This window comes from Endocarpon pusillum (genome assembly GCF_000464535.1).
Source record: "Endocarpon pusillum Z07020 unplaced genomic scaffold C698727, whole genome shotgun sequence".
In the NCBI taxonomy this organism is placed as follows: Eukaryota; Fungi; Ascomycota; class Eurotiomycetes; order Verrucariales; family Verrucariaceae; genus Endocarpon; species Endocarpon pusillum.
Window position 1 is genome coordinate 1 of NW_006913508.1, and position 25,013 is coordinate 25,013.

Here is a 25,013-nt window from a genome sequence, read left to right on the forward strand (position 1 = left end):
AAGCTAGTAAGAAGAGGGGATAGTGTTACAGTATATAAATACGCTAAGCACTGACAGGCACTATAAAGCTGCCTAACACTCTGCAAAGAAACTATGACAGACTTAGACAGAACTAGACCCTGAACTACACACATGGTCAGACCTGGACAACGTAATGATCAGAGGTGATCAGGATGAGCACTCATGAGCAATGATCAGAGGTGATCAGGGGTGATCAGGGTGAGCACTCATAAGCAATGATCAGAGGTGATCAGGATGATCAACTCTGAGCACGAATCTCCTACTCTATATAAGCATGCTCATTTCCTAGGTAGTTTCATAGTCTTCGTAGTCAACTCATGTTATCAACTCATACCTAAGTTGAAGACATCTTAGTATTATTTACTGCACTTCCTGTTCTACTCAACCAACCCTTTAGACCCAGCTTCTAGTTAAGACTTGTCTTAACTAGTTAAGCCTTAATATAGAATTTTAATGAAATAAGCTTTTAAATAAGAGTAAGGAAATCACAGTAGATAATGATCTCTTTGCGTTTAAAGCAGCATTATTTAATTTCAGATAATAATTATAAATACGTAATAGCTATAAAGGTAGTTAGCGCAGTAGAAGTTATTATTAAATTAATGCTTATTCTGCTAAGCAAGATCTATTTAGAGCGCTTTATAGCCCTATAAATAGGGACTAAACAGACGTTAAATAGAATAATATATATATTTAGAGCGTTTCTATCAAGATCTTAAGAATAAGGTCCTAATAAGTATATCAGATACTAGATATGCTAATAATAAGCTCTCTTACACATATATTTAGCATTTTGAGCGTCAAAGTCGACATATAAGGGTTAGCGTGTATTAAATCCTTCTGTGTAACAGTTATAAGAGCTATTTGACGTAAGAGATCCTCAAATTCTGCGAACTCTAGAATATCCATATCTTCGCGTTCCCTCTGTATACTACTCATTTTCTTCAACCGCTTAATGTAATACTATTTCAGCCGTATAAGTACTGGCATGCTCAGGCTGTGGATTAAGCAACTTGTACAGGATACAGTAAATTTGATAAGCTCGAATTTCTTACAGCTATCTATAGAATTCGTCAATCAACTTTCAAAAAGAACTCTATTCCTCTCATTTCACAAATATGTGGACTTATTCTGTATAATCCACAGATTATACTTAAAAAAATCAAGGAATATCAACCTCTTCCTCCTCAACCCTCTATACCTCCTAAGAATGAAATCCTACTTTCTATAACACCTCTAACTGCTTAAGCACTTAAAAAGCAAGCTATTCAGCTAGAAAAAGCAACTCCAAGTCATCAGAAATTAATACAACAAAAATTCATCAAAGGTGCCCTCATTCAGGCTAAAACTGCCGTACAATTTCGGAAGGATTTAGAAGCTTCTACAGCAGCTGAAAAAGAACGAAGAGAACGAAGGACTCAATCTCAACGTCAACTACAAAAAGGAGGAGTTTTATTGGCTTCGCAGGCTCGAAATATGGTCACACAGCGCGTAGAAGAGGGTGGTACACAGCTCCAGAGGGCCCTATGGCGAGAAGAAGACCTACGAAAAGAGTTAGAAGATGAGCGCCGCAAGCTCTCAAATTTGCAGTGGAGCGTTGAAAATGGCTTCCCATTCGTTGAGGAGTAATAGTTTCCTAATTGAGCGAATTTTGCACTATCTATACTCATTCAAATTCAATTAGTGGCATTAAGATGCGCGTTACGCTGATATGGGCGTTATGGTGAGAGCCACGCGCTGCGCGCGGGCTTGTAAGGGGGGTACCCCCTGCAAGTGGGGCCCTGTTAGGGCTCCACCCATTGGGCCACGGCTACTTATAGGACGCAAGAACATGCAGAGCTAGAAAGGTTTAAATGTGAAACTAAATAATGAAATAGATAGGATCGGCAACGCTAGTTAAGCCAAGCTATTACGGAGCCCCAAGTCCGGGGCACGGACGGGGGGAATAGACATGCAGTCCTCCTTTTGCTCCAACAAAGAGGGGTCACAGCACTTGCGGTAAAATGTATGCACCTTATCAAGGCTCAGCTCACCGTCTCGGCACGCCTGTTCAATTCCCAGCCCTGCCCGCATCCGAGGCTAATCATCATTGGTCTACCCTAAAGCCACCTACAATCACCTGGACTAACTAGGCTACCACCCAACCAAACCCGACGGCCAGACTATTTCGTGTTTTTGTAAGTAACAACTAGGCCATTGAATTAGATATACTCAACTTGGGACCTAGCGAAAGTGTGTTCATTAGTCGCAAAAGTCGCAAACACAGAACTATTGGCTAGAAGCTACGGCGGCCCTTTAGACAATTTCGACGGACACTCATGGCCAATTTCGATCTCATTGTGGTTGGTGCAGGTATGAATACGTTGTACCGCAAAGGAAGATAAGAAGCATGTTGACTCCTGTGCACTCAGGTCTCCACGGCATTGCAGCCTCTCGGTTCTATCTAGACATAAACCCAAAGTGTCGACTTGCCATTTTGGAGGAGGACACATGCGTTGGTGGAGTATGGAGCTCATGTATGTTTTCCTTGAAGGTTCTCCAGGACGCTGACTTGATGCAAATCTGTTTCTCCAGCCCGGCTTTACAATGGATTCTGGTCGCAGAGTGGGTTGCGAATGGCCGGCTTCTCGGACACTCCTCTCACTCTCCCTCCGGAGGCTGAGACCTACCACGACATCTTCGAAGCTAAATACGTCACCAAATACCTCGAGGACTACGTCGATAGTCACAAATATAATGGCTTAACTTTGCGAGACAGAGTGAAATTCGGCTTCAAGGTTGAAAGTATCCGAAAGGAAGGAAAATGGAGAGTCTCGGGTCAGCGTAATGACAAAGTCGAAACCATCTGGTCATCCAAGCTTGTTGTTGCCACTGGCCATACGTCACTCCCTGTCATGCCGGATTTACCTGAGCAAGCTAGATTCAAAGGTCCTGTACTGCATCAGAAAAGTTTTGGGAAAGCTTCGTCTACCATTCTTGCTTCTTCTTCATCATACCACAATGTTACGATCCTTGGTGGCGGGAAGTCTGCGGCTGATATGGTTTACGACTCGGTCAAGGCTGGGAAAACCGTGAGCTGGATCATCCGTCAAACAGGTGAAGGTCCGGCTGCATTTGCGGGTGCTGCTGGGAAAGGCCCATATAAAAATGGGCCGGAAATTGCAGCGACCAGGATGATTTGTGCATTAAGCCCCTCCTGTTTCTCTCCAGTCACATGGTGGACCAAGACTATTCACGGTTCAGAGTACGGGCGCAAGTTAATTGCTAAGATTTGGCTCGGAGCTGATCAAGCATGTCGCGATCTTGCAAAATTTCAGAGCAGAGAAGGAGCGCGGCCAGGTTTTGAGAAATTAGAGTCGACCACTGCGTAAGTCAATTGTCGAGTCTCAGCAGTTCTCCACTAACAAAATAGGATATTCTGGTGTACAGGCCCCATTGGGATGATTCAACACGAGGACTTCTGGGACACTATTGCGAAAAACGTTTCCGTATATCGCAGCGATATCCGCGCGATGCGGCCTAACAGTATTGTCCTAAAAGACGGATCAGAAATCGAATCTGATGTCCTTTTCTGCGGCACTGGATGGAGTCGGCACTACCCGTTCCTTGCAAAAGACCAGATCGTGGAATTCGGCCTCCCGCATGCTCCTGAAGATGAAGAAGACGCCGAAGAATCAAGCAAGTGGGAGAATCTTCTGAAAGCCGCAGACCACCAAGTCATTGCGCAGTTCCCACAGCTTGCCCATCCCCCGCCTCACTTTGAACGTCCGACGAATATCACAGCTACCAGGCTGTACAACTGTATCGCGCCATTGGAGGACAAAACTATAGCCTTTCTGGGCGATATCGACCTGTCCAATTCGTTCCGCACCGCCGAAGCCCAAGCCATCTGGCTAACGGCGTACTTCGACGGCAGGGTCGAGCTACCACCACGAGAGGAGGCTGAGAAGGAGATCGCATACATGGCTGCCTTCTCCAAACGAAGATATCCCTCTCACGGCGCAACGGGAAACTACTTCCACATGGACCTGATCGGCTACACGGACAAGCTGATGAAGGATGTGGGTTTGGTGTCCCATCGGAAGGGATGGTGGCAAGATCTCGTCTCACCATGTCTGGCCAGCGATTTTAAAGGCATACGGGAGGAATATTTGTCAAAGTTCGGCTTGGCGGTAGAGAAGGATTCGTGAGGAGGCAGATTGAAGACTTTCGCTGATGTCAGTAAAAAGGCATGCTTTTAATAGCGCACGTTGCTGGCAACTAGGTCAATCTAAAGGCCCAAAAAAGGCAATCAAGGAGCTCTTTAACGACGATTATTCATCAATCAAGAATCTTAGCAGAGCATTTGCTTTCCCAACATTAATTTTCTTGTGGAATAATCGTCAGTATTCATGGCGTACAGCTTGATTTAGTGCTACGCACAAACTAATTACATCGAACCAGTAAAGAAAATCAAGGGTCAATCAAGGGATTAATCAAACTGAAATCTGGACAAGACCCGAAACCTCATATCAAAACGCACGCTGACTAACTGCTGCAATCGCAGCTTTCAATCTTCGCTGATACAGAAAGGACAACATCATCCCCAGTCTTCGGGCTAATGATCCCCGTGGTCGGTGTATCCAATTCGAATCTAGGAAACGGCTGCTGCCCTTCGTTCGCCAACTCAGCTTTCAGCCGATGCAGCAGCAACGTGATAAAGATATACGTTTCCTGATGTGCGACAAAGCGGCCAGGACACTTGGTTACGCCTCCGCCAAATGGTTTGTAGCTGGGATGACGTGCCAGGTCCTTCCGGTTGAAGAAACGGTCCGGATCGCATTGACCGACGTTTGCTCCGAACACCTTCTCGTCGAAGTGAAGCTGGCGGAAGGGGCTCATCACCTTGTGGCCGGGCTTCAGCAGCTTCGTGCCGACTCTGGTTGGCTCGGTGACGGTGCGCAGCGCTGAGGAGGCGTTGGTTAGGCGCAGGATTTCGTACCAGAGCGAGTCGAGGTGCGGGCATTGATTCATCAGGTAGGTGATGTCTATGGAACCGTCGGCTTTCAGGGATGGCCCGGTCTCCGCGTACAAGGTCGAGAGTAAGCTACGTGAATGGAATGCATACGCCAGCATCCAGAATGTCACCCTGTACGCATTGGTGTTGGTGCTGGGGGTAAGTCAGTGCTGGGTCTCGATAAGGACATAGGAGGCATAAAGATCACTCACACCCACATGAGCATCATCAATACTACTGCGATGTCTGCTTCGTTCATTCCTAGTTGCCTCTGCGACTCCTCCATCATCTCAATGAGCCAGGCGGTTCCCGGACGTTCTGCCTTTGGCAGCTTGAGATAAGCTTCGAGAGTTGCAAGAACTTTGGACTTGGGTTTCCGCGCCAGTGCGGCGTCAGGCCAATTATAGAAAATCATCCAGTTGTTCTCATCAAAGTCAATAAAATCACATACGAAAGAGGGGCTAATCTGCAGAATCCGTTCTCCAAAAAAAGCTCTGATGCCCGCTTTCACAAAGACCTGTTGACACAATTTGTAGAGTGAAATATTGTTGATAGTGGATGATGGAATGACGTCCTGGGGGAAGTTTTCGAAACTCATTGCATCGCCAATAAGTTTGAGGAACTTATCCTGGATGTCTTTGAATTGCTCCCCCGGATGAAGCTGCGTATGGTAGAAGTCGCTTTTTAGGTGAAACAGGCTTTTGGGACGAGGGTTGTATCGATGAATATCACCCTCGAACTCGGGATAAGGGTGGTACACCTTATCGATGCCTGGTGGACTGACTCCAAAGCTTCCCATGAGATCTTTGATGACATCGCCGTAGTCAAAAACAGTAGTGTTCCTATAAGCGGTGGCCACGTCCTGATAAGAAGTCAAAATGTACAACTTCTCCCGTCCCAGAGTGAAAGCGAACGGCTCCCTTGAGCCTTTGAAATACTCTCGGCCATATGATAGGGCTTTATCTTGATTTTTGAGGAAACTTCTGGCGTGACCGAGGAATGGTATCGAGTAAGGCACTTCTCGAGGTTCGTCGGGATTCAACAGGGGATAGATGGAGAATCTCCATGTCCGCCACGAGAGCCAAACGAGGGCGACACCCACAACGAAGAGGATCGGAAAACGCAGAAAATAATTCAGGCTGAGGAAGTCAAGCCACGCATCTAGGACGAAATTGCTGATAGATCCGAGCATTGTACAATCGTCGTTGTGGATGAGAACACGAGATGTACCAACGTTGTGCTATGGTGTATTTTTAACAACGAACTTCGACGAAGAGGAGACCACCTAGCTATCACCTACTACGATATTTCCTAACAACCCGATCTAGCAAGCAAATGCTACTGTCAGACAAAAGCTAGTTTACGGTCCTCTGAGGGCCGTGGTCCTTTTGGTCCAACAGCTACCAGTAAATTAGTGATTTTGTGATTCCAACCTTGCAAGCCTGTCAGACCGTCCTGGCGGCGCAGCTGCAGAATATGGAAGCATTTCCGGTACCAGAATCCTGTGCCGCATCAAGCAGGGGCCACTTTGAATCCTTTGAATTGGTTCATACTACGGCATGGGGCAAGAGTTAGTCATAGCACGGCGCTAGATTACTACTTCTGCCTGAGGGCATGACATCAAAAAACATTAGCTCGTGATTAACCGGAGGCGTCATGCATGACATGAAACATGTTTGCCTTGAGCTACTACGGGGTCTGAAGTAATGTTAGTCTGCTGCTAGTAGCGGCCAGTTTTTGCTACGATGATGCAGTGTGTCCATTCGTCATTCTTAAAGTTTATTGTTGTTCAGACGGGTCAATTGATCACATCTAACTTCTTTGGATATAGCTGGTCTGTACAGAGCTGATTTACTACGGGGGGCCTGAAGTAATGTTAGCTCAGCGCTAGTATCTTTACTTGTAAACCCTCTCTGTACAGAACAGCTATACCTGGAAAAGGTTAGATGTAATGATTTGACTCATCAGATTAGGTGCACACAGAACAAGCTTTGAGGTGGCGAATCATAACATTAGGTTGTCGTAATAAGAACTAGTTGCTCTTAACGCCAGACTAACATTACTTCAGGCCCCCCTGTAGTACATGTACAGATACTAGCGCTGAAACTAATAATACTTCAGGCCCCCCCCCTGATTAGTATGGCCCTCTAAAATAATATGGTACCTGGCATAAGTATTTGTAGCACAGCGCTAGTATATTTGCACCAAAACAGACTCCAAACGAGACAGCTAAGCTTTGAACAGTTAAGCGGTATTATTATGGCCAATTGATACCAACAATCGTCTAAGAAGCTTCTAGACACTACGATGTGGAGCGCTATGACTCAAAATCTCAATTGGTGTGTGTGTGTGTGTAGCTATCTAGAATCTAAGATGCAAAAGTTCGGATGTATAGCCCTCTAGGCGCCAAGGCCCTATAGCGATGGCGCTGCATCCGAACTAGCTGCTACTAGCGCGGTGCTACGATTAATTATGCCCCCTACCGTAGTAACCGCCCCAATATAAATGTCAGGAAGATGAATTCGTACAACCCCGGCATGCACGTGTGCGGCAAAATACTAGATTAGTAAGATTACCGAGGGAATTCCACCGGAATTCCCACGTAAGGTTCATAACCATCTCATACATCCTGCACCGCTCGGCATTCCTAACAATAAACGCTCAAGGCCCCCAACGAGGTAACAGTTACACTAGACTCGTTCCGAAAATCGGACAAATCGTGATCTTAGTTGGAACTTCCAACTTCCGAAAAGTTGGTAACTGCCTAAAGATCATGTTCAATTTGCAAATAATTGGTCTATAATGAAACGAAGGCTAATATAGCAAGCCGGGCCATATTATCAGATACAGCCAAACTATCCCTATTGCAGTTAAGCCGACTAACAATTACCCTTCCCAAGCTCTCCAACATCAGCCCAACAAAGATGTGTTCACTCTGCAAACCCAATGAGAGCAGAATCTGACCCCCTGTCATCTCGCCAGTAAAGAATATGTAGCTCTTCAAGAGTCAAGGAAGGACCTGCTGGCCTGGGCAAAGTTAGTAGAGGATTTGAGCCCCAGCAATCTCTACCCCATCCAGACGCATATGCGCGGTCTTTCCCTGGTATTCGACAGCTCAAAACCGTTAGCCTTAGGGTCGACTGTTCGGAACTGACACTACCTTGCACTAGGTCGAGGAGCCATGACATAGGACGGGCCTGTCAGAATGGCTGAAGGCAGTTACATCCGTAGATTTGGGGTTGATACAAAGAGCTTGGGCATGGAGTACTAGAGCAAGACTTCATTGACCTGTGTTCCCAGGCGCTGTGTGCGTATCGAATCAAGAACCATCAAAAACCGAATGCGTGCAAAAGACCGAAACTGAAGATGATCTTCTATCTCATACTCTTCTTTCTTCCCTTTCTAGCCCTCAGAATCGACCTTAACCGGATCCGTGGTCTGCACTTCCTTATCAGAGCACCAGATGTACTCGCTAAGCATTATGCGAAGGTTCACTCTCGGTAGAGGCTTCTTCTCCTTCAAGCTGACTCTTTGCAGAAGAATGGGAATCCCCATAGTCTCCCAACGCCTCAAGGCCGTTGTGTTGTTGTCTCCTCTCGGCAGCACGTTCAGGAGCTCGGCAAAGCCACTGCAGACCAGCTGTCTCTTACTGCCTTCTTTAGTGATGTTGGTAACTTCCGTCATTGGCATATCACAAGCCTCAGGCTAAGAGCTTCGACGGTAGATGTTTCATATGCCGCATACTATGCATTCCATCCAGCTGAATCAGGCAATGAGCCATCGAAAGATCCTAAGGAGATTCACCCCAGGAGTTTCTCACCTTCGTCGGCAATTTGAGCCCATAATACAGGAGACACTCTTTCACCATCTCGAGGGTTCCAAATCCATCAAGGGTATCGATTCATTGCCTTCGAAGAATCATTGATCGCCGTACAGCTAACGATATGTATCTTAACAAAGGATGGAAAGAAGTCTCGGCTTACCCACTGGTCGAAGACTTGATCGGTCACGTCAATTTTTATTCGTTCTTTGGAGACTCCTGCGGTATGTTTCCAACACCGTCCAATCCTAACAAAACCTTATGATATGAAGAAGACAGAGATTCCTTCCTGAAATCAGCCCGCAGTTGGATTACCGATATTTTCATGGCTAGCGAAATCCTCAACTATACTCCAAGCTTTCTTGCTCCGTAAGTGATTGCCAGAACCCTCACGTACCACCACCCATGGCTGAGCTGCAGTAACAGTCAAGTTGCATGGCTAGTCACACGAGGCCATCGCATGCTCAAGTCATTGAGGGTTATACTCATCCCTATAGTCAAGCGTGGAATTGAGGATTCAAATTCTCAAGGGAGAGACAGACCAGTATGTCAAGCTCTCACAACATGGACTCTGATCCCTAACTTCAGGAGAAGCCGTTCTATATCAACTGTCTGACGACCCATTACGGTAGAGAGGAGCAACCATCGGTGTCTGACGTCGTTCAGCAATGTCTAGCAATCTGGCTGGCTTCCATGCACCTATCCGCTATGGTAGGGTACATGCTCGATAGAACACATTCAACTTCAAGAGGCTAAACAAAATCGCAGACTCTGACCTATGCCCTATTCGATCTGTGCCTTCACCCCGAATACTTAGAACCACTCCGCCAGGAGATACATGATAATTGTACCGAAGAAGACGGGCTTGTATCTGACGCCGATCTTCTCCTTCTCGACAGCTTCCTCAAGGAGTCAAGTCGGCTCAACGGTTCCGAAACCAGTAAGTCGTGACGCCCCTCGTCAATAATCAACATGACGTTAAACCTCCCACAGTCAGCTTGAGGCGCAAGGCTCTCAAGAACTTCAACTTTTCCGACGGCGCGCACATCACGGCAGGCGATTCGGTCTGCGTACCTTTGAGAGCCATGGGCCGCGATCCCGCACATTTCAACGATGCACACACCTTTGACGGATTCAGGTTCGCACCCAAGCCAGGAGCACGGAGAGGAATCAAGTATACGGAGAACAGTCCTTTATATCCTTATTGGGGCTATGGAAAGGAGTCGTGGTAAGCACGCTGCCCTGAAAGAAACCGCAAAACCTGGCGTTGCAGCCAGACTGAGGCGCAGACATGCTGACTTTTGTTCTCTTGGAATGGCCAGTCCAGGCAGGTTCTATGCCGCAGTGGCGATCAAGACCACGCTGGTGTACATGCTGAGAAACTATGACTTCAAATTAGCAGATGAAACTGCTCCGAGGACGTTCTCCTGGCGCACGACAATCATCCCACGTTCCTCGACTAAGCTACTGATCCGTCGCCGCGAGGTGTGAGATGCAGGAGAATTGTTAGCTAGCTGTAGGTACGTCGTTCCCCAACTTGATAGTGATGCCTTCTAAGGGGTCCCGGAGTTTTTTGTGGCGAAACGATAGAAAGGACACAGGGTAGTCAAATAGGACTAGCAAATCGACGTACATCATGTATGCCCGCCCCTTGTATGGATGAATTCATACATGCGTATTATACCTATTTACGCGCCTCGAACATGTCCAGGTGGCTACATCTCCCGTTCGACTCATATACTCGACTCTCCTTCCCGGCCTGGGTGAGTCTCCCTTGAGCCTGATTCAGCAGTCATACAACGAGGAAGACCATAATGGACACCGCCAGTATACCATTTCCATCAGAGCGGCGGCATTGCGCCTCTGGCTCACTCCTGAGCCCATGACCCCGCCTCTCCTCTCCGCTGTCTATTACTTACTGTCAGCTTTTTGGTACCTACTTTTCCTATGCTCACTCCATTGATTCTTTTCATCACCATCTCCATAAAGTCACCTAGCAGTGCACCTCCGTCATCGATCACTAGGTCTTGAAATCTACTAACTACTTAGTAGTCAAACTAGAGTCTTGAAAGAAAAGTCTCTGTGTGTGTGCCTCTCTCTATCTATCCTATCTCTGCATTCCTAGCCAACAACAAGCCCCCAGAAAGTAAAATAAATTTAAATAAAAAAATCAACTTCCTGACGCGGGTTCGAACCCATGTCATACTAACCAGTGCTAATCTCATTTATTTTCACAAAAAGTTCGCATCAGTCCTTCTCCACTCTCTACGCCCGAAGGTTGAGTAGATACTGGAAGGAGAGAAAGACATTCATCTGCTATGAAAACTTAGCTAGCTAATCAGATTAGCAGCCGGTTTTACCGCCTGCCGTTGGGCCACAAAGAGTTTGCGTGGGACGACGGTGGGAAGGCGCGGATTAATACAATAATATACACTTAATCAGTCACGTGTGCAGATCTGGTTGGTGTGTTTCGATATTTCGATAGAATCATAATGGTCTTGGCGGACACTCGATCTGGAGGAGAATTCAAGGTGATCCCTAAAATGCCTATTGCTTACTGAGATCGTATGGCTCGATTTGACAAATCAGTCAAACAAAGCAAATCACGTAAAATCCAGGGCCTCGATTTACTAGTACTTTGTTTGATTTGATGGATACCCTGGGTCAAGATGAATTGAGGTGGGAGGATGCGTGCTGGAGTCTTTGCCGTCAGTAGCACAACACCCATTCCTCAACAACACGCATCTCTGAGAGAGATTACGACCAAAGGCCATTCATGGGTAGTAGGTTCACTATACCACCTCCAAAGGAAGATCACCTTCGCAAGCTACTGCTTCGAGTGATTGACGAGCTGGCGGATGGCAATGGGCCATGCACCCGCCGACAGTCCTCGGCACTCGATCTACAATGGAGTGGGTATCGAACAAGTGTCAGTAGAGACCCGCCCGAGCTCCCGATTTCCGAGCAAGATAACGAGCTTCTGCTGGGCTAACCTCATCAGTGCAGTCAGAGAACCAACTTGAACCAATAGCCTTCCTTCGGACAAAGGAATGCTTCTGCTGATGTCTTTCCCGACATACTGCCATATATACAACCTAAATTCCCGCCGTGCAAGATTTGGCCTTCCAAGCCACCTCGAGGAAATTTATACTGCGACGCTTCCACGCTGTGCCATCCGCTAGCGAGTCCCATAGCATTAAAAGACTGGACAGTGTCGCCATCCATGTTCTTCGCCAGTGGTCAAGAAACGATAGTCGCTGAAGTCAAGGGCGCAGACTGCATTTAGTCAGGGCACTACTGTTGTTTTTCAAGAATATGAGGCCATACCACATATGTTTTTGTGGACATGCGCTGGTTCGCCAAAGAGCGCAAAATGTTGGAATCAATGGACTAACTTCTGTAAAGCCATTCGACAAGGCAAAACTGTGGCCCCCAGCGCTGTCTTAGTCAAAGCCAAAGGATTACAAGAAACGCGAACTGGACGTCAGCAGATTGACTCCGCTCACAGCGGACGATGCCTGCAGTATGATGAGAGAAGCGGTGAAAGGTATAAAGAGCTTCAGCGGATCGAAGAAGGGGAGTGCTATGCCTTAATACTGGCAGACGTATATAGGGACTGGCTTCAACAACGGCAATGCGTGCCTGACTCTAAGCAATAGCACCATACTCCTTATCGATGGCTTTGCTCCTAGTGTATTCTGTAGGTCGCGCTTCTGTGTGTCTTCCAGGCACCTAATCATCGGTATACCAGCGGAAATGGTGGCTGCTATCATGCTGGCTTCTGAAGGACTCCAGTGCGGAGGAGAATATGCCCCCCAGGCTGGGTTGGATCAGTGGTCCAATAAAGTGTTGTCAGACGCTAGGAGCGTTCATAGGTTGGATTTTTTACCGCGAAACCCCTGCATTTCGCCTGCATTTGACTGGTCAATTTCTACTGCAATTTCGCCGCTAATTTCGCTGTGCCGTACTACGTTACGGTGAATCTGTACGTATATTTGGGCGCGCTGTCCCTTTTTGAGAGAGAGCAGAGCCATTTCTTCATTCATTCTGCTTGACAAGTGTACATCTTCGATTCTAGTCAGCATTCGTTCAGCTACCCGGTGTCTGCACAGCCCGTAGCGGCCACCCCATACACAACCATTACACCTTGTCAGCTGTTCGAATCCATGCCTGTATCTTCCATCACGGATTCCTGATGGCAGTTCGATCCCGGCTCGCTTTGCGCGCATTCTTTCTGGCATGAGCCTGCTTGAAGGACTTAGGTCAAATGACACGATGGGCGCCTTTGCAAGTTTACCATGTTCGATCATGGTGGATCCTGGATACCAAATACGTTTAGTTGACTGAAGGTGTAGGTGGGTGATCAGACACCTACAATCTCGGAAGTCCATCGTCCCGTGCTACCCAAAAAAGCAGGGTGCATAGTCATACGTACGACATCCGACATCGTACATGTACGACGACGTGTTAACATGCTTGGACTAGACGCCGATGCGGCTGATCAATCATTTTCGTGACGTTAGTAACTCGTTTGATCCAATTGTAACGTACAGATAGGGCTGACTAAGTATTTAGTATTATACCTTGGTACTATGTGAGGATCCCTTCGAGTCCAATCCTGGAGGGGATTTCAATTATGGCACTGCCACTTCAAATCCACAACACTCGAGCAACCAGATCACAGATAGACTGTGAAAGGAGGCATATTGCCTCATATTCTGAATGTCAAGGTAGCCACAGCTTGAAATCAGCACTTCCTTGAACGCAGGGGTTCCTTGTGGCATCCAGCCTAAGAGGAAGGGTTTGTAAGCACTGGAACGCATATCATGACTTTACCTGGGACTGCATAAAGGTAGACACGGCTTGTTCTCAGCAGTGTGGGTCTCGGGATGCTCAGCACGTTACATTGGGAAGTGACGAGGCTCCCTGACCTTGTATGCCACCTTCCTATACTTGTACTCTATACCTTCATAACATGAAGTGAGGCCCACCGTGGGGCCAAGACTGGCAACGAGCACGTCTCTTGACTTTGATTCCTTCACGTTGAGCTTCTCTTCTGCCCTACAGCATAACACTAAACAAGCTCAACGCCGGCAGTGGATAAGCTAGAGCTCTTGCTGGTAGAGAGAATTCTACTCACAACATCGCGATTTCTCCCAGCGTGTCTCATCTTTGCACCAAATGGCAATCATAACAACCGACCACATGTCACTGGTGGCTATTGTAACGGCTTCGTTGGTCGTCTGGGTCGTTGGCTTGGTTGTGTATCGCTTATTCCTCCATCCGCTTGCCAGCTTTCCAGGTCCCAAGCTTGCGATAGCCACCTATTGCTACGAATGGTACTACGATCTCCTTCGCGGGGGACAGTACACCTTCAAGCTCAAAGAACTCCACGAGAAATACGGCAAGCCCATTCAGCCGCACATTACATTGATTTGATACAGAAGTTGACCGGCATCAAGGTCCTGTGGTACGCCTGAACCCAGATGAGCTGCATTTCAACGACCCGCATTACTATGACGAAATCTTCAACATCAAGAATGGGAAGACTGAGAAGCCTTACAACGTGGCTAATACATTCGGACCATATGCAGCTGTAAGCGCTTGAAAAGTCTCGCCTGCTCATTACCTGGTACCTGGAGCTGAAATCTCTTCGTCTTCGCAGGTAATCGGAACAGTTGATCATGATCTTCATCGCATAAGACGTGGCGCGTTGAACCCATTCTTTGCCAAACGCTCCGTGATTGAGATACTACCTTTCGTGCAAGATATCATCGAAAGACTGTCCGATCGATACGACGCCGCAAGCAAGACAGCAGAGCCCATAAATCTGAAATATAGCTATGCTGCTCTCACACTGGACATCATGAACGAGTACTGCTTCTCTAAGGACACCCAAACCGTCATGAAGTCTGACTACGGCCGGAAGTCCTTTGACGATGTTGATTCCTTTCTCGCAATAAGTCTAGTGGTATGACAATCCACCCCATATTTCGCATTGACAACTGACTGTATTGTGGTAGAACATCCAGATACCCTGGCTGGTGAAAGCAATATACTCTTTGCCAGTAAGGTAGACTTCTCAACCATTCATACCCACACTGCTGACTTTACCAAGGACTGGTTTTCGAGGATCATCAATCCAGCAATGGGGGATATACTTGACGTGCGAGAGGTAAAGCATAGGTGGCTGTGTCTTGACCAGTGCTGAACTTTGATGCGCGTTTAGGGATTGGCAAAGCTAGTGGAAGATATTCGACATGGCAATGACCTCTCATACGAGAAATCGGGTCATCGCACCATTTTCCATGACCTTCTCGAGAGCAGATTGCCATCTTCAGAGTTAGAGAGAGTTCGTCTTCGCGATGAGGCATTCAGTCTGATTACTGCGGGGTCAGCGACAACGTGAGGGCGAGCTCCGGGTTCCACAGCCCACTTGGGATTTCCGTACGGCATTGACAATTCATAGTGCCTACGTCCTGAAAGCCGTGTCATACTTCATAGCGGCGAATCCTGCCGTGCGCCAGAAGCTATTCCAGGAATTGAAGACAGTGATTCCTGGGCGTGGTGATCGTCCTAGGCTTCAAGATGTAGAAAAGCTACCGTACTTGACTGCAGTCATCCAAGAAGCTCTCCGCATCTCGCAACCCGTCACTCATCGCATGTGTCGAGCCTTTCCAGACAAAGCCCTGACATACAATGGCCTCACCATCCCACCAGGCACAGCCATACATTCGACCACGCTGTTGCTTCATGAGAATGAAAAGCTTTTCCCAGACCCTCAAGCTTTCAAGCCCGAGAGGTGGCTGGGTGAAGAGGGCCAGGAATTGCAGCGTTATCTGGTCCCATTTGCTCGAGGCACAAGGGCATGTCTCGGCATCAACCTAGCGTGGGCTGAGCTGTACCTCATTGTCGCCACCGTCTTCAGACGCTTTGATTTCGATGTCAGCGGCGTCGTTCGACAACGAGACGTGGATGTTGCGGCAGACAGGATTCTGCCCGTCTCAGCACCCGACTCGCCAGGCATGATCGTCAAAGCCCTTGCGATTGAGGATTGAATAGAGAGAGTCCTGGGAAGTGCTAATATGGGCGAGATTGGTCAATGTCTTCAAGTTTCAGCTCAAGCATTGACCTTGTCTATATGTTGCTCGATTGTACTAGTCTTTGAATCAGCTGATGATGTGGTCGAACTGGCCGTTGAAGTGCAACAACGGGAAAGGTGTTACCACCAATGAATGGGGTCTCAAGAGACATGAGACTACTACAGCGTCAAAATCGCTACTCCATGTGACTAGAGCTTTAATAGTCAATTTCGAGGCTTCTCCAGATACAAGACTCTCTGTTATGGCTGACCTTCCCTCCTTGTCCCACATTTAACACTTCCCATCACAAGAAACCAACTGCCGCCAACATACGTAGGGTACCACCACATGCTTCTCTTGGAATAAAATGATGTGGCTAATCTACCACCATTTTTGGCACGTAGCTCCGGTCTGTATCGTAGCGCTGTTGCTTCTGCCTTGATTACTAGCATCAGCCGCCTCTTAGTCTTATTAATTGTGTACCAAACCAGCTTAATCACGCACTCCGACCTACTAACAGCGTAGGTACTATTGGCTCCCTAGGCACCCAAAAAACAGCATCGTACTAATGGTAACATATAAATACAGAGCATTGTCCAAACGCTTCACCCTCTGCAGTCAGGTAGTATCCCTGTCCGCTGCTTCCGCCGCCGCCAAAATATCCTCCGCTGCCTTCTCCGCGATCATATGGATCGGGAGCGCGACGAAGTAGCCGGGAATGGTGGGGAACACACTGGCGTCCACCACTCTCAGCCCATCCACGCCCCGCACTCGGAACTTGGAGTCGAGCACAGCCATGGGGTCGTCATCGCCACCGATCGGACACGAGCAACTGGCGTGGTGGCCCCACGCGCCGTCCTTGATGTACTGCTTCACCGCGTCCTCGTCCTCGACACCACGGCCCGGCTGCACCTCATCGAAACTGCCGTCGAGTGGGATGAGCTTGTCGAAGGCGCGACGACTGAAATTGACACCGTCGTAGAGCGCTTGCAGGTCCTTCTCGTCGGCGCCATCGCTGGTGGTGCCGGTCTGGAAGTAGTTGAAGTCGATGACGGGGGTGTCGCGCGGGTCGGTGGAACGCAGCTTGACGGTTCCGGCGCGGTTGGCCGGGTGCGCCTTCAGGATCAGCCAGGACCAGTAGTTCCTCTCTTGCACCGCGTAGGTCGAGTAGCCGGGGAAGTAGCCGACGAAGTTGATGGGAACGCCGGTTACGAAGAGGTCGGGTTCACCGGTGGCAGGGGTTACTAGTTAGTCCACTGTCAACTCTCTCCAACAAGCTGCGGCACCAACGGAATACCGGAGTACCGGAGAAACAATACTACGTACTACTACGTAGTAAGTTACCCGGAGAATAGTACGGCGAAGGCGACGCCGGAGGTGCCGTAGACACCCCTTCCGAGAAGACCTGGGTTGTTGTAGCGGTCGAGACAGGGGTCCGGTTGGGAGAGTTGGAAGGTGCAGTCATCGATGAGGGCGAAGTCGGAGTCTGTCTGGCCGACGACGGTGATTTCGAAGTGGTCTTGCATATTGGTGCCGACGCCGGGGAGATCGACAACAACGGGGATGGAGAATTGCGAGAGTTCGGAGGCGGGGCCTACGCCGGAGAGTTTGAGGATCTGTGGTGTGTTGAAGGTCCCGCCGGAGATGATGACTTCACGGTTGACGGAGACAGTGCCAGGGGTGCCGGCGTTGCCGGATGGAGCGGCGCGCGGGTCAGCGCGGTAGAGGCTCCTACCGGAGAGGTAGTCGACGCCGACGGCTTTGGGTTTGTCGCCGGTGGTGTCGAAGACGATGTTGGTTACGAGAGAGTTGGTCTGGATGTCGAGCTTGTATTTCCTAGTGCCGTCAGCGTTGACAGTGTTGGCGACTTCGTACAGGAAATTTCGCGGACCGCTCCTGGTTTTGTCAGCAGCGTTGATGGACAATGGCACCTGGTACATGGCTTCCAGTTTGTCTCGAGCTGAGCTTGGGTTGTTCAAGTCAAGGAGAAGAGTGGAAGCCAAGCCTGTGACCGTAGTGAGGAGAGATGTGATGATGTTGTTGCCCATAGCTGTTGCGGCTGACAAGATTAAGGATACGACCTTCAAGTCTTCAGCAATGAGAGTAAGATCAGTCAAGCTGGTGGCGAGCCAGCCGGCAAAACCATGGCCAGCGACGCTGTTGGGGAGGTATTCGACTTTCTCCAGTCTCTCAAAGTATTGTCGCATGTTGCTGGGATCCCAGCTCGAATCGCCAGTTCGATCGACAATGTACTGGAAGTCGCTAGCATGGGGATATACCATAACCTGAGCGTTGTGTTGAGAGGACCCGCCCACAGTGCCAGAGCGTGGATACAAGATACCAAGGGGCTCAGAGCCTTCCGGGGGAGTGGTCCCGTTAAGAAGCTGGACCCATATCTCGCCGTCAGGGGTCCTCCATGTCATTTTGCTGTCCCGACGCTGAGTTTCAAGGTCGGGATAATGGTTGACGAAGAAGTTCCATGCCATGGGCGGATACTCAGATGCAAGGATACTAAGAGCCGGCACGTTGGTGTAGATGCTGTCAGCCATGTCTTCGCCAGCTTCCAACACCAGCACGCTATGGCCAGCCAAGGCTAGTCGTGCTGCCACAGGTCCTCCGCCGGCACCGGAACCAACGACCACATAGTCGTACTCTTCACTTGCGTTGGTTCCTGCTGTAGTTCTATCTTGTCGACGATGAAAACGGTTGTACGAATGTTCATGGCTGTCACTGGGTATTAGTAAAAGTATGCCGCCTCCACGTGGTTGGACCTAACATACTTCACAGCTGCAGATGCTGCAGCTAAGAGGGACAGGAGGCTGGTTAAATGGCTAAGCAGCATGGCCGCGGCTGCCTGAGAATAGAAAAACTGTGAAAAGCCCCCTAGTTGTGACAAAAGATTGACTGAGAATAGAATGATAGAACTGCGCCGATGTGTGCTTCGCGCTGCAAGGAATGACTTGAAGTTGGAAAAGGTGTGTTGAAGAGCTCAACAGAACAGTGCAATGCCCTTATATAGCAATATTACTCAGGTATCACGAAGCCATAATCATAAGCATGGCGTCCACGGCATCTACACTGATCACCCTCATCATTATTTCACTCGTCTTGTGACTTTCTTGAGCCATCAGTCAGTCTAGCTGCGAAATATAGGAGGTCTGATTCAGTCACTGCATAGGTTAGGGGTATTGTCATGTGAGCTTCTCATTTGACGGCAGGGATTGAGGGGGCAGGAATATATAATTGTTTTAGGCTTCATCCCCTTTCCGGCACGGTTAGGGAGAGTATAGGCCTTGTGCTGCCACCAAGACGCGGTGGATGTATCCGACTTAGGGAGTACGGGAAAGAAAGTTTTCGGCCCGACTCAAGTACCCTGGGTATACGATTCTGTAGGAATGGAATCGCCGTCAGAAATCCCAGAAAATCCTCAGTTGATCAGCAGGGAAGTTAGTAGCTCGCTCCAACTAGTTAGTGTGAGGTTTCTGTCCAGGGGCTCACCGTGCCCCGCACCTCGATTGGACTATTTGCCTGCTTCTAGTGCTCAACAGCGCAATACAGCTTGAAAGCACGATGTAACTTTATGGCGCAATGCATCTTAATAGTGGAATGCAACTTAATAGCCCAATGTAGCATTCTCTACTCGATCCAGCAAACTCTGTTCATCCTATCTTACCAAGTTATCAGGCACTGCTAGCCTGCTGGACGCGAAAACAACGAACAAAAGACAAGATCGAAAATGTGAGTGAAGTGTATTGAAATTATCATGCCCGAAGGGCACCAAAAGGGCATTTACTCTAAACTATCTTGGCAATAATTAGGATCTGCTGTGCAGGTCCCTGACAACCTGTCCAAAAACTCGGCGTCCTTACTGATTCACATACAAAAGTTGTGTCTAAAAGCCGTGAAACAAACGTAAACGAATCGTTCGGGATTGGATAGGGTTATCTCAGAAACTTCTTATGTCCATCCACACAGATCATCTTTAACCACCGCCTAGCTCATCCTGTTTAGCCATGTCGTCCATTACCTGTTACGCCTCCGAGATACTAGTTTTGTGCTAACAATACTCCGCACTTCTGCCTCATACTGTAGTAGCATGTCTTCGGTTACTCCCGGTGTCACCTTTTTATTAGCCTGGCTTGGGAAAAAGCTCCGGGACATAAGAGTGACAATATTCGTTCCATCGTACATGACAGCTGCCTTGCTTTGGAGAGATCCTACAAAACAATACATATGGGGTCATATCTATTTAACATTCCGATTTGGATGCCGATTTGGTTATTCCAATCCGTTCATTATCGATGGAGATATTGCCATGTTTTCGAACCGTTGATATTTAGGAAAAGGGTGTCCTGATGCCTGGAAGGTTGGTTCCATGCTAATTATCAAACAGTCCGTACAGTACGCTGTGAGGTCCTTGTCACACGTAGTCAGATTCTTGCTTATATGACTGATGTTAGCTCGGTAGTAGCTCGTAATGCTCATAGCCGCTGGCCCAGAAAGGGTCTGCGGCTGAGGAGTTGACAACTGTGTCTGATGGTTGATCTTCATGTGAGTCACTGATTTCCTCCTGGGAGCATCCTGTTGATTCGGCGAAATGAGATAATGTTATTAGGAGTGGCGTGATTAGAGCCTCCGTTCTTCTAACCCCTGATTCTTGGCATGAAATTCCTTTGTATGAGCTATGAGGATATCGTACGTGACAGGGAAACGACGGGGGTGGAAGGTTCCAACCTGGCCACCCCCAAACAAGTTTGCCGAGGAGTATACATATGATCTTCATGATGCGGTGGTCCTCATAGAGGAGGGTGGTTTCCCCAGATTTTTCCATCGATTCCGAGCACCTAATTTTGCAAAGAGGTTACGAGTGGCCCAGAACAGAAATCAAGATCATTCACCATGACATGCCACCTGAAGCTGTACTGATTTGGGGGCCAGAATATATCATGTACAGCCGTATCTGAAAGATTTGATACGGTACAGACACAATCAAGTTTTGGAAGACTTTCTTGTCAAAGCATACGATGCATTTCGTAGAGAGATAAACAACCTGTTGCGTGAGGTCAGGGGTGACCATTGTGTCCATTTGAATCAAATTGAGTCAAATAACCAAATCAAATGCTTGGCAAATAACCCAAAACCGTGCTTTCTGATGAAGTGGATGAATGGATTCTATCTACCTGCAGAATTCTATCTCTAGAAGGAGAGGCTAAATACAGTGCGGAGTGGCACGTGCGCAGTCACGTGACCTACGCGGCCAGGGATTGGCTGACGGCCAATCCCAACACTTTCTTCAAATCAAATCAAGACTCTGGAATTGACAAAGTACTACTAGTCAAATAGAAGTCTTGGCGGACTCATGAATTATTTTAAAATCAGTACTCTGCTGTTTTATTTTTGATGGGAAACAAAGTCTTGGCAGACTCCTTGTATGAGATGAATTTACAAAAAGACAGCCCTCTTCACAAAACATTACTTACTAACATTTAACACCATTTGACAAACGAGTCAAATCAAATCGACCTCTTGGATTAGGTAAACAAATCAAACAGGGTTCAAGATTTGGTTTATTTGATTTGATGGATACACTGAAGGCGGACAAGGCGAGGCTGCATCGGGTGTCTCGAGCTTGGTCAAGGTGCTGTTGATGATGCAGAAGAACATGATTGTTCTGAAATCCAACCTTCGGTTTCCGACCGATCTGCAAGAACGGAATGTTTAATATCGCCCTCAAACCCACTTCTTCGAAAAGGAAAGCGGATCCTTCAAAGCCTAGCCGGTCTTCGTAAATAATTTTAGCGCGGCAGTGGGAACCCGGCAGTGTTGCTCAAGGATCCACCGCACAAGCGCGATTTCCTCAGTGAAGCCGCTGACTCGCGAAGCCATCACCTTGTAGCTGTCTCAGCTAAAAATGGCGTCTTCTGCCAGGCAACCTAAGGTCTATGCTCGGGCACTTGAAGCAGAACCCGGTCGTCTCCCTCGGCAAGCTTTCATACACCACCACAGCGCGGCGCTTGCATAACCAGCATGGGGTCATGCTTCCCTGGCTCAACCGACAAAGAGGTCGGCACCCAGATCGTAGCAGCTCTCTGCGACCAGACTCAAAGGCGCCTCTACTCGCTGGCGGAGAGCAAGCCGGTCGCCACACCAGCTCCTGAGACACCAGAGGATCTTACCAAAAAGTACAGCACGCCGCCGCGAACCGGTAGCGAAATGGCTGCCCTTGCAGTTCGCAAAATGACTGTTGACGGCTATATTTAGAAGTACGCTGCCGGGCTCTCGGCACCCGTGCCTTCATCCTTCCTTACGGTACCAGATGACGGCACGAAGGTTGTTTTGGTAACCGGACCGTCCGGGTGCTTACGCAGCCACTTGGTCGATCAAATCGCACAAATCTCTACCATGAAGACGGTTGTCTGTCTGAACCGTGAAAGGAACGTAGAGCCCTATCCCCGCCAACAGAAGGCCATGAGGGATAAAGGCATTCGATCCTTTGACAAAAAACAGGCCCAAGCTGCTGGTTTTGCAGACTGACAGCTCGAAGCCAAGGTTCGGACTCTCGAGCAGCGAATACGAAGGACTCGTGAGTTCGTCACCCACCTAAGTTCACAATGCATGGCCCATGAGTGCGAAGCGCCCTCTGCCCGGCTTTGGGTTGCAGTCCAGATCATACGCACTCTGATCCATTTTGCCTGCAAAATCGTGTCACAGCGCCCTGAGGGCTTCAAATTCAGTTTCCAGATGGTGTCTTCTATTGGTGTCGTTGGCTACTACAACCTAATAATAGCGAGAAGGAAAACCATGTTGCCCAAAGAGAGAGTTGGCATTAACAGCGGTACTGCTGAACGGGTACGGAGAGGCAAAGTGGGGATGCGAAAGGATGCTCGACGAGACTCTACATGAGCATCAGGACCAATTCCCGGGCAGTGTGTCCATCAAATCAAATCAAACGCTTGGCAACTTGAAATTACTGGTAGTCGAACTGAAGTCTTGACAGAAAAGTCCCTTATTTTGAAATATTCAAGGACTAGATGTGACTTTTTTAGATAAAAAAAAGGGGGTAAAAGGATAGGAGGATAGAAGAATACTACAGTAGAAGAACGTTCTATGCGCTCTTTCTGCGCGCTCTTTCTGCGCATTCTGCGTGCTAATTCTGTGCCCTCTTTCTGCGCATTCTGTATGCGCATTCTGATTTTGATGGGGTACGGCTTGGCAAGATTCTGCAGCCTTGGCAGGCTAATAGAGCTGCCTTAAACTCAAGAAGGCAGGAATACGAACTTTATCCAATCAAAAGACTGATCTTTCGGGCCGCATTTTTAGGGCTTTTTATTGCAACAGCCAATTACATGAGCTTGGCGCTGGGTTCTAGATGATACTTATTTCATTCTCGATAGGATAATAATAGTCTTGGCGGACTCTCGAACTGGATGAGAATTCAAGTAGAAATATATTGCTTACTGAGATTTGACTCGATTTGACAGATCAGTCAAACAAAGCAGATGACGACTTTTGACAAAATACCAAATCAAAGCAAATCAGGGGCCTCGATTTGATTTGATGGATACCCTGCAATTCCGTACCATGGCTGTCCGTCTAGGGCAGATCGCCAATTCCAAGTCCAGCGGGTACTAGGATCCAATGGAGCATTTCGAATTTTTAGTCAAGCCGTCGCAGACATTGAAAGCCTTGCCGGACGTAGACGGTACTGTTTATTGGACTCCGGTTAATAATATAGCCGGTGCGTTGTCCGACCTGGTCCGCTCCGGTCGCATTCTCTACCCATCTACCACATCGAGAGCCCCGTCAGCCAGCCCTGGCGCGAGATGAATGTCATATTGGCAGACGCGTTGAACATTCCGAACTTGATCCCTTTCGAGGAGTGTGTTGAACGCGTGCAAGCGGAAGGGCCACGAAACAACCCAGCTGCTACTCTCTTAGACTTCTTGGACGACAAACTACCTTCGCATGTCTTGCGGGGGGGCTCGTTCTGGACGTGAAGATGACTCTTGAAGATCCTTACTGCCGTGGGGTCAGTCAGTGAGGAGATAGTGAGAAAATACGTTCACATCTGGAAAGAAATTGGTTTCCTGAACTGACGGACTCACTCCGAAATAGGCATAGAAGGGGGAGGGTTTTGAACGTTGTCTTGATCTTTTAAGCTGTTTAGACTCTTGGAGTGTTCTTATTGGAATATACGCGTTCCTACTATCATAAAGTCATGTACTAGTAGTGTATATTTCATATGTCTTCGTTAGGATTTCCTTGAAATATGATGAATGTATCCACTGCGACGATAATAATACATACTACATTTAAGTAGTAGTACTATGTTTGACATTCAGATTAGTGCAATTAATGGCCTCTTCTGGTCTTTTCATATTTAACTGTAGCCATTTTTGGTATTTTCCCAGTACTACGTTTTGATGCCATGAATTAAAAACCTAGTTGTACTCCGTATAAATTCTATCATTGGAGTGAGAATCTCTCAAGAATTTGGACACCTAGCTCCTGGCCAACTGTAAGTCTCCCGACCTACCCCTCCCCTTACTCCTCCCACCGCTCCGCAATCTTAACAACAATCTTGCCCCTCGTCCTCCCGGTCCTCAATTTCTCAAATGCCCTGACAGGCCCCTTATTCTCCATATCAAAAACCTCATCCAGCACCGCGCGCACCTTTCCCTCCTGCATCCAGCGCCCAATCTGCGCATAATCCTCAACTTTGCTCACCAGCTGCAGGAACTCCCACGGCCTCTGCCCACCCCCCAACCAACGTGGCCACACTTGTTTGCATAAAACCTCCCAGGCGAAGGCCAGATCAATGCCGGACGCACCGGGCTGCACATACGGTGCGCCGGGTTTCAGAAATGAGGGCGCAGCCCAGTAAAGATTTGCCGGCAAGCCGACGTTATCCACCACGAGATCAAACGGTGGCATCTTCTTCAACTCCGCCACAATATCCTTGCTCCTATAATCAATCACGGTGTCCGCGCCAAGGCTTTCACACAGCTCGATGTTCGGGCCGGAACAGCTTGTCGTCACGTGACATCCCGATGCCTTGGCAATCTGTATCCCGAACGTGCCGCCCCCGCCGCTC

General features: G+C 48.3%; 7 protein-coding genes across 7 annotated transcripts in view; 3 read left to right on the forward strand and 4 right to left on the reverse strand.

Moving 5' to 3' along the window:
• Window positions 1–2,339: 2,339 nt before the first annotated feature.
• On the forward strand, window positions 2,340–4,211 carry EPUS_02206 (uncharacterized protein; the record flags this gene model as incomplete). Its single annotated transcript, XM_007787689.1, has 4 exons — window positions 2,340–2,373; window positions 2,433–2,537; window positions 2,596–3,388; window positions 3,434–4,211. 4 exons carry the CDS (start codon window positions 2,340–2,342, stop codon window positions 4,209–4,211), a joined length of 1,710 nt encoding a protein of 569 aa, XP_007785879.1.
• Window positions 4,212–4,548: 337 nt separating this feature from the next.
• EPUS_02207 (uncharacterized protein) lies at window positions 4,549–6,209 on the reverse strand (the record flags this gene model as incomplete). Its single annotated transcript, XM_007787690.1, has 2 exons — window positions 4,549–5,170; window positions 5,230–6,209. 2 exons carry the CDS (start codon window positions 6,207–6,209, stop codon window positions 4,549–4,551), a joined length of 1,602 nt encoding a protein of 533 aa, XP_007785880.1.
• Window positions 6,210–8,419: 2,210 nt separating this feature from the next.
• EPUS_02208 (uncharacterized protein) lies at window positions 8,420–8,707 on the reverse strand (the record flags this gene model as incomplete). The annotated part of the gene is made up of 1 exon (XM_007787691.1): window positions 8,420–8,707. The coding sequence occupies one exon, from the start codon at window positions 8,705–8,707 to the stop codon at window positions 8,420–8,422; it is 288 nt and encodes a 95-aa protein (XP_007785881.1).
• A 798-nt stretch (window positions 8,708–9,505) lies between these two features.
• EPUS_02209 (uncharacterized protein) lies at window positions 9,506–10,328 on the forward strand (the record flags this gene model as incomplete). The annotated part of the gene is made up of 4 exons (XM_007787692.1): window positions 9,506–9,553; window positions 9,606–9,777; window positions 9,831–10,065; window positions 10,160–10,328. 4 exons carry the CDS (start codon window positions 9,506–9,508, stop codon window positions 10,326–10,328), a joined length of 624 nt encoding a protein of 207 aa, XP_007785882.1.
• A 1,285-nt stretch (window positions 10,329–11,613) lies between these two features.
• On the forward strand, window positions 11,614–15,895 carry EPUS_02210 (uncharacterized protein; the record flags this gene model as incomplete). The annotated part of the gene is made up of 7 exons (XM_007787693.1): window positions 11,614–11,749; window positions 14,282–14,433; window positions 14,503–14,808; window positions 14,861–14,905; window positions 14,956–15,012; window positions 15,067–15,242; window positions 15,307–15,895. 7 exons carry the CDS (start codon window positions 11,614–11,616, stop codon window positions 15,893–15,895), a joined length of 1,461 nt encoding a protein of 486 aa, XP_007785883.1.
• A 642-nt stretch (window positions 15,896–16,537) lies between these two features.
• Window positions 16,538–18,761, reverse strand: EPUS_02211 (uncharacterized protein; the record flags this gene model as incomplete). Its single annotated transcript, XM_007787694.1, has 3 exons — window positions 16,538–17,163; window positions 17,325–18,643; window positions 18,700–18,761. The coding sequence occupies 3 exons, from the start codon at window positions 18,759–18,761 to the stop codon at window positions 16,538–16,540; spliced, it is 2,007 nt and encodes a 668-aa protein (XP_007785884.1).
• Window positions 18,762–24,463: 5,702 nt separating this feature from the next.
• The window catches only part of EPUS_02212 (uncharacterized protein), a gene marked incomplete at both ends in the record, with an annotated part of 1,008 nt that continues 458 nt past the window's right edge, over window positions 24,464–25,013 (reverse strand). The window contains one exon of the mRNA XM_007787695.1: window positions 24,464–24,884. Within this exon, the coding sequence (XP_007785885.1) occupies window positions 24,464–24,884 (421 nt within the window). The remainder of the gene's footprint in view (window positions 24,885–25,013) is intronic.